Consider the following 8,923-nt stretch of genomic DNA (forward strand, 5'->3'; position numbering starts at 1 on the left):
TAAAACTATTGGCTCTTCAAGACTACATCCTTAACAGTCCTCAAACAAATTTATTGCAGTTAATACGGATAACGACTCTGCAATAGTTTTCTATTTGGCGAATTATCTTTGCTTTTTGATGTTCTTGTTTATCTTTCTATTTCGACCCTGCCAGTTAAGTTTCAAAGAGGAATTGTGAAATGCTACTTCGAATCTAGATTATCTTTTTAGCAGGCAGTTATCCTTAGCCCAAAAACAATTGGCTCAGTGTACACCAGAATTTGGGGGCGGAGAAAGTCTTAGCAGAGACTTCTATTTCCCAGCCAGAGTAGTATTGGAAGGAAATTTTAGCCCACAAAACCTCTGCAGTAGAGGTACAGGAGAACTGCTGAGAAAAATCAAACGTGCCAGAGATGTGGAACACACTGCGGGATGGCTACTCTGCAGAGACATTGGGACGCTGCCAGCGCTGGCTCTGTGTTGGGACCCTGGTGCTGGTTTTCTCTGGAACCTTTCTCACAGGCTTTCTCTTTGGTATGTTGCATTTGCATGGGAAACTGTAAAACCTCCCCTTTTCTCCCCTTCTGCACTCTGAAGCAGCTTTGTAGCATGGGGGAGGGGCCTGCAGTTAGCAGAGGTTTCTTGGGGCCTGAGCAGAATTGAGTTAGGAATAAACTGCCTGTGAGTTTAGGTTGCACAGATTAGAGTAAGATTACAGTAAATGAAACAAAACAAAACCTCGGAAGAACAGGAATTGGAGTGGGTCTGACCCACTGAAATCCTGCACTACACAGCACTTCGCAGCGCAGATTCCTAGTGGCTGCTGATAGAGATCAACTAATATGCTTAACTTTAATGGCTCTTCCCTGCATGTGGGGCTGGGGAGGAAGGGGAGGGGAGAGTCATCCAACTTATATTTGGGAGAGTTTGAGAGATACCCTCGAAATAACACCGCATTCAGGGTGAAAGGAGCAGCTCTTTCTGTACAGTTTTCCTTAGACATAGCAGAGTCTCATTTTGGGAAATGTGAATTACTGTCAGCACTTCCTGAACACATCTTTAACAGGAGTTTCTTAAGCTAACTTCAGATTTATTTTAACTCTAAGAAATCCGCAGCACCAGAAGTCAGCGGCACAGGCTATCTAACTTACAAATTCAGAATTTGTATCACTAATTTTCATTTACTGTGAAAGTTACTGATTCTGTTTCAACCTTAATTTCCCCATCTTATGATGGAACTAGTATGAGAACTTACAGATAATAGAGCATGATATGGTATGAGAGCCTTTCCTAGAAAACTACTTGGGTCTTTCATACAAAGGACATGCTTCACACTGGATTTTAGTACACAAGACAGTCATCAAAATTGTCATCAAGTTGTCCATATTTGCTATGAATTCTGAATAATTTCTGTCATTTGTAAAGACAGGCTATGGGCCAGTTGTGGAGCCTAGGGCCATAGACTCCAGTCAAACTAACTCTATGATTGCTGTGAGCCTCAAGGAGACATGTGCTCAGAAAGTTAAAGAGTTTTTTTTTGTTTCAGTTTGAAAATGAAACAAGCCTTAGAAAGGCTAGCATTGAATTCAAAAGGATGCATATCGTAAAAGCAACTCATTTCTACTTTTTTTTACTCTCACTGTTCTTCGGTTTCACTTTTCCATGACTCGTTTTGCTAGGTTCTTTGTGTTCTGTCTTGTCAACAGGTCTCTATTTTTACCATTTGTGAATTATTTCAGACCTAGAGTGTTCTTCTCTAATCTCACCGTCAACACCAAAACCTTTAGTTTTATACACAGGAATGTTTTTCTTTTGCCAAGTCACATGTCTCAGTGTGCATATTTATGTGCTTATATGTCAGTTTTTATATTATCAATAACAGTAAAGCTGCATGAGGGTTGCGTGAGTAGCTCTCTTTCCTCTCAGGTCAGATACTCTGTACACATTATAATGATGTACGTTTCTTCTCAGATTAGAATCAACTCATGAGGCCAATGGCTAAGGAGCTGGTTGTAATTTGTCTGTGGATTGCTGTGCATTGGATGTCTTATGGAGCTAAGAAATACATTGTAATTTACTGTAGTTTTTCACAACTTCAGTTTCTCAAGCCAATTTTCAAGCAGAAACAAAAATATCAGTGTATTTTATTTTAGTGTTCAGTTCAAAGCAAAATCAAAATCTGAGTCCTTTAAGAGTTTTAAGATAATTTATATACTTGAATTATATTCACAATTAAGATACTCTTTATTACTTAATAACTTTACATGTTATATATGTGGGAATGTGTATATGTAGATGTAAGAGCAAAGGACCTGACTGAGTTTGAGTCCTAGCACTCACATCACACAGTTCCCATAGAAACTCTGTGAACACCTGCTCTTACATCTATCTACATAATGGGCTGAGCAAACCCTTTAGTCACTGTGATCACAATTTATTGTTATGACCTGTTGTTAAATGTTTCTTCTAGCTCTACAGAGAAGAAAGTGACTATTGACAACAGAAGCTAATGTAGAAAAAGTACATTTTCAAAGCATCTATGTCTAATAATTGAAACAAGAATACAAAATTGATTTTCATATTAATTTTTTCTGAGAAGTAACAACAATATATATAATTTAGATGGGGTTAAAATATTTTGTACTTGTTTAGCAATTAAAAGCAATACAGGTATGCCTTTTTCTCTATTGAAGAAAGCAAAGAAAATACTATGAATATCACAGCTATTATGAGAGATAATTTACTAAGTCTGTCATAAAAATAAGACACTACATTGAGCTCTTACCTTATTCACACTTTTGCTTTTGCTTTTCAGGGTGGTTTATGAAACCCCCCAGTGATTCTCCTAGCAATGTTTTTTATCCTGGCATGAAGAAGGCATTTTTGCAGGAGTTGAAGTCTGAAAACATCAAACAATTTTTATAGTAAGACTGTACTTTTATTACATTCCATATGCTGATGATTAGAACTATGGCTTTAACTTATATGACATTAGAGAGGTTTCAGAGTAGAAATCAGAAAATGTTTTCTGTACAAGGACCAGTTGTTGCAAGCCAAATATTATCTACCATAACTACTTAACGTTAGCTCCACAGTACAAAAGAAGCTGTAGAAAGTATGTGAAAAATACAGGTGCAGGTTCTGATAAAATTGGACTCAGAACACTGAAATTTGATTCTCATTTGTGGATGGATTACAAAATCACATCTTATTTATTTACTCACCTGCACAAAGACAGCTTGTAGGCTGGATTTGGATGGAGGAGCACACTGTTGACTTGTCCTTTAAGGAAAGATAGTAGGTTGTAGTTTTTAAAAAGCTGATTTAAAATAACACAGAATTTAGATTTAACTTCATTTCTGCTCATTATGAAGGATTTAACTTTGAGTAAATAAAGAAACTGACCAAGCTTTTATTCTCATCTGTGACACAGGATAATGGTACTGATGTAATGATGAACCTGGAAAGCAGCTGTCTTGAAAATTCTAAAGTCCAATTGTATTCTTACTGAAACAGTGTCAAGCAAATGATTTAAATGAATAAATTTTAAAAGCACTGGCTCTTGCACATGCAAGGCCTGAACTATACTCCTGAGCATGTGCAAGGCCCTGGGTTGATCCTAATTAGTGCAAGAAAATAAAACTTACATGTAGTCACAAAGTCAAATTTATATTTTGTTGAAAATAAAGTATGTGAATGCATATTGAATTAGTATATCTAATCATCTAGAACACATTATAAGTTTTATTTATTTATTTATTTATTATTCATTTAGAAATGGTGTGATGTCACATTATAGGTTTTCAACCAATCAGATTAATATATGTGTCAAAAATATTTGAAATCCCTCACCTAACAGAATTTTCTAATGAACACAATGTAATTTGATATAATAGTGTATTAAAAATTCACATATGGATGAAGTTACATATCTGTTTGAGTATATAAACATGCCTACATTAATTACAATAGAGATGAAAGTCTGGAAGAACCATTGCTTTTAGGAGTGCCTTTTAAAGAACAGGCATCAGGCTAAAACTTCTTCGTGGAAAAATCTCCACATCTCGTGTTTACTTCACTAAATTGTGTATTATATGTATGACACAAGTAGGGTTTGGTGGTGCTTCCTGAAAATTCAGACAGACTAAACACTAACATTTCAACATTTTCAATTTCCTTTCACCAGCAATTTCACACGGTCACCACACTTGGCAGGAACACAGCATAATTTTGAGCTTGCAAAACAAATTCAGGCCCAGTGGAAAGAATTTGGCCTGGATTCGGTTGAGTTATCCCATTATGATGTCCTGTTGTCCTACCCAAATAAGATTCATCCTAACTACATCTCAATAATTGATGAAGATGGAAATGAGGTAAGCAAAAGCAAAATAAGATTTCACTTCAGTTGTATCATCTCCATGTATTTATTGAATTCAGTATTATAAACATTTGTGATTTACCTTTAAAAGTTCTTTATCAATGTTAGCTTATTTCATTTTTAAATTTTTATTGTATTTAATTAAATATTCTCTGTATTTACATTTCAAATGTTATCTCCTTCTCTGCCCTGCCCCTCAAATCCCATGCCCCCTTCCCCTGTACTTGCTTCCATAAAGGTGCTCCCTCTCCCAATCACTCTCTCCACCTCAGCCTTGGCATTTCCCTACACTGAGAAAACACACCTTCACTGAACCAAAGGCCTCTTCTCCCATTGATGCCAGATAATGCTATCCTCTGCTACATATGCAACTAGAGCCATGGGTCTCTCCATGTGTGTTCAATGGCTGGTGTTTTAGTCCATGTGAGTTGTGGAGCCTTTAGTTGGTTGATAATGTTGCTCTTTTCATGAGGTTGCAAACCCTTTCAGTACCTTCAGTCCTTTCTCTAGCACTTTCCACTGGGGTCCATGTGTTCAGTCTACTGCAATGCTGCAAGAATCCTCAGCTCTATCTGTATGGCTATGGCAAAGCCTCTGAGGAGGCATCTATATCTGTTCCTGCCAGTAAGCACTGCTTGGCATCAGCAATAGTGCTTGCGTACGGTTTCTGTATATGGGGTGGATCCCCAGGTGAGACAGTCTCTGATTGATCTTTTCTTCGATCTCTGCTCCTCTATTTGACCTTGAATTTTCTCCTGTGTTTTGTTCTCTCTTCTAAGAAGGACTGAGACATTCACATTCTGGCCTTCTGTCTCTTTGAGCTTTTTAAGGTCTGTGAATTGTTCTTGTGTATTCAGAGTTTTCTGGGGCTAGTATCTGCTTATCAGTGAGTGCATACCATGTGTGTTCTTTTGTGACTAGAATACCTCACTCAGGATGATAGTTCCAACCATTTGCCTAGAAATTTCATAAAGCTTATTTCTTAAGAGTGCTTGAACTTAGTGTGGTTTTGGGAATATTGTTAAAAGGACGCTCCTTTATAGTTAGTTTTTGTTTTGTTTTATTTTTTTCAAATTTTATCTGAATTTAAAAAGTAATATATGGTTAAGGATTTTCAGTATCTAAATGGACAAATGTCACAGATTTAAACTATAAAGACTAGATCTAGAGTTAATCTGGATGTGAGGAGACCTTGTATGGATTTTCACCTAGCAAGGATTTATTTGTTAAAAACATTGTATTTTCACTCAGTATTGGCCAAAAACCCAGACACACTCAATAATTATTTTTCAAAGGACCCTGTGCACAGGCTTTTACTAAAGCCTTATGCTACGCCACTGGAAACAAAATGCAATTTGGAGATAGATTATAGTTACAGCAAAAAATTTTACAATCCTTATTATACTTTCCTAAGAAATTATGATAGAATTATCTGATATTGGTTAGACCAAGATGAGTGTTCAGTATGAAACAATAAAGTGTACATAAAGCATTAATTTCTATCAGTACAGTTTTTGCAGCAGACTTATTATATTACATTTTAGTAGAGTCTCCAATGCTACCCATAGTTATTTTTCTTTTCTCTCTTACAACTTTATTTTAAAAAAAAGACGGATACATATACAGAGTTTTAAAGGTATTTTGTCATAACACTATATGAATATTTTTTGTCAGTGCTTAATTCATTTAGAAGTTTGATAGTATGCATTGAAATCCCACTTGTTACCATAAGCATAAGGTACATGTAGGACAGAATGTAACATGGAAACAGTTTTCTTGGTGAGTATAGATTAAGCATAATGATCTTTGAATACCAAAAATTGCCACAAGGCTATATTACTAGCTCTTAGATTATTAATGATTTAAGGTCCAGGTGTACCACACTCTGAGACGGTGCTATACACTTATTGTTTTTCCCAATAAGGACTGAGGCTTTCATTTTTTTGGCGTTTGTTGTTCTTGAGCTTCCTATGGCCTGTGAGTTGTTTCTGGGGTGTTCAGAGCTTTCTGGGGCTAGTATCCAATTATCAATGACTGCATATTATGTCTTTTGTGCCTGGGTTACCTCACTCAGGATGATCTTCTCTAGATGCATCCAATTTCTTAGGAATTTCATAAAGTCATTGTTTCTAATAACTGAGTAGTACTCCATTGTGTAAATATACCACAAGTTTTGTATCCATTCATCTACTGAAGGACATTTGGGTTCTTTCCAGGTTCTGGCTATTATAAATAGGGCTGCTACAAACATTGTGGTGCATGTGCCCCTATTGTATGTTGGAGCATCTCTGGGGGCATATGCCCAGAGGTGGAATAGCTAGTATAAGTTTTAGTTGACATAATAATGCTATATTTTAAAAATATATATTCTAAAAATATAAAAAAATATTTTAAATATATATATATACATCAACTTTAATTTTTAATCACTATTTCATTCAATTGTTATAGTGTCTGTTTCCAGAAGTATTAAACCCATGTCAGGATAATGATCATGAGGTTCAAGGCCAGCATAGAATACCTTATGAATTGTAGTCTATCTTGGATTACAAAAGAATTATTACAACATTGATGGTAGTGTAATGGAAAATTAATATCTTACTTCTGATGTATCTATAATTGGTGCACACATGTTTTGTTGATGCACCTTTTGAAGTATGGTCTTTTTTACTTTATTATAATGATAAATATTGACCTTCAAGGCCTGGTTGATCACAGGGATACAAAAATTAGAGAATCTGCAATACAATGTAACTTTACTACTTACTCTAATACTATTGGTTAAATAAAAATGCCAACAGCTAATATCTGGGCAGAAGAGACATAGAAAGGGTCTGGGATTTCTGAATTGGGGTCAGAGGAGAACCACTAGGAAAAAACGTAAAAGACAGAGTACTCAGAAGATGCCATTTTGTAAGAAACTGCAAAACTTGGCCATAAGTGCTGACCAGTTGGAGTTACTAGAAACCCAATTGGAAACTAGCAAGTTCAAATTTTCTGTTCTTGATAGGAAACTAAACATAATAGCATAGAGGGTAGAGATCTGCCCAGCTCTATTGCTGATTAAGGCTTATTATAAATATAACAATTGTATATCCTTTATCTGGGAACTGAGTAATCAAAGGCAGTGTTGAAGCACCTGATTGAGACTGAATACTTTCTACAACAGTTGTTACTACAATGAGATAGCGAAATATAAACTTAAGTTTAAAAAAATTATAAATCAAAATAAGATTCATTTTTTCACTTTGCCTAAATTTTTATTGCTTTGGCCAATATTAATCTTTACATATTCTCATATTTTATAATCAATGTAACAACTAAAGATATATGTAATATTGATTTTTCTATTTTAGTCTTATTTATTTTGTCAGAAACATGCCATTTTACTAATGTGAACCATGAATTTTATTTATTTAGTCTTTAGAATTTTATATTTTAAACTTATCTTTTACTAATGATGTACCTATTTTAGAATTTATTTATTTCATCTTTGCAATGACTTTACAAGTCCTTGTAGCATTTTATGAAAAATGTTTAGCTTATTAATATCCAAATTTTAATAAAATGTGAGGTTCAAGTTTTCAATCAGCACTAGCAACTGGATACTACTGTGAAATAAATTTCCCACCTAGAGACATCGTATACTATATGATTAGAGAATGGAAAAATGTTGTAAATTTTTGAGGCTTCATCTTGAATCACCATATTATGTATAATCAGTTATGAGTAATTTAGCTTTAACCCAAGCAATATGTAGTACTCTCCTGTAACACTCCCTTACTTGAAGCATAGTCAGACCATATTAATGTCTGCAGCTTTTTTTATAGAAATTTCTATTTTGACAGTTTTAACTGAGAAAAAATGGGCTCATATTCTAATAATCTTCATCAACTGTGTTAATTAACTTATGGAACTTTATTTTAGCTAAAGGTTTTGGTGGTCTCTGTCTGTAATTAAAGGGTTCCATTATTTTGGACCTCTAATAACACAGTGCATAATAGAGAAGGGAATGGTAGCATGAAATACTGATGTCACAACAAGAAAGTAAAGATTGAGGATGATGATGAAACCAGAGTCCTTTAAGCTCATACTTTCTACTTGAGGATCACCTACAAGGTCCTATTTCATAGAGATTGTGCTTTGTCTAGATACTGCTGTACTGAAACCACCAATCAGTTAACACATGGGCATTGAAGAATATTCTGTATCCAAACCTTTAATGCAGATGTAAATGGTACTTTTCAAAATTCGTGTTGTGTATCTATTTTTATTTATTTGCTACTTTGAGAGACTCTTAATGTTTTTTTTTTCTTTTTGCTTTCTAATTCAAGGACAATGTACTTAAGTAGATATACAAATGCATATTTTGGTTAGTATTTTTCATTGTTTTAAATGTAAAAGATGTTTGGTGTGTCTATATGGTTTTAAGGATGGATCCCTCAAATATAAAAATTTTATTAAGACAAATTTGATATTTATATGTTCTCTAAATAGTTATTGTAGCAGTATTACACGTGACAACAACCTTTACTATGCAAGATTACTTTTAAAAAATGTCTGGTG

The 8,923-nt window shown here is 34.6% G+C and overlaps 1 protein-coding gene across 1 annotated transcript in view; it reads left to right on the top strand.

Moving 5' to 3' along the window:
- The first annotated feature begins 386 nt into the window (after positions 1–386).
- Positions 387–8,923, top strand: part of FOLH1 (folate hydrolase 1) — a 67,528-nt gene continuing 58,991 nt past the window's right edge. The window contains exons 1-3 of the mRNA XM_080911620.1: positions 387–513; positions 2,795–2,903; positions 4,166–4,352. Of these exons, the coding sequence (XP_080767746.1) occupies positions 393–513; positions 2,795–2,903; positions 4,166–4,352 (417 nt within the window). The 5' untranslated portion in view covers positions 387–392. The remainder of the gene's footprint in view (positions 514–2,794; positions 2,904–4,165; positions 4,353–8,923) is intronic.

This window comes from Micromys minutus, assembly GCF_963924665.1.
Source record: "Micromys minutus genome assembly, chromosome: 2".
NCBI classification, from domain to species: domain Eukaryota; kingdom Metazoa; phylum Chordata; class Mammalia; order Rodentia; family Muridae; genus Micromys; species Micromys minutus.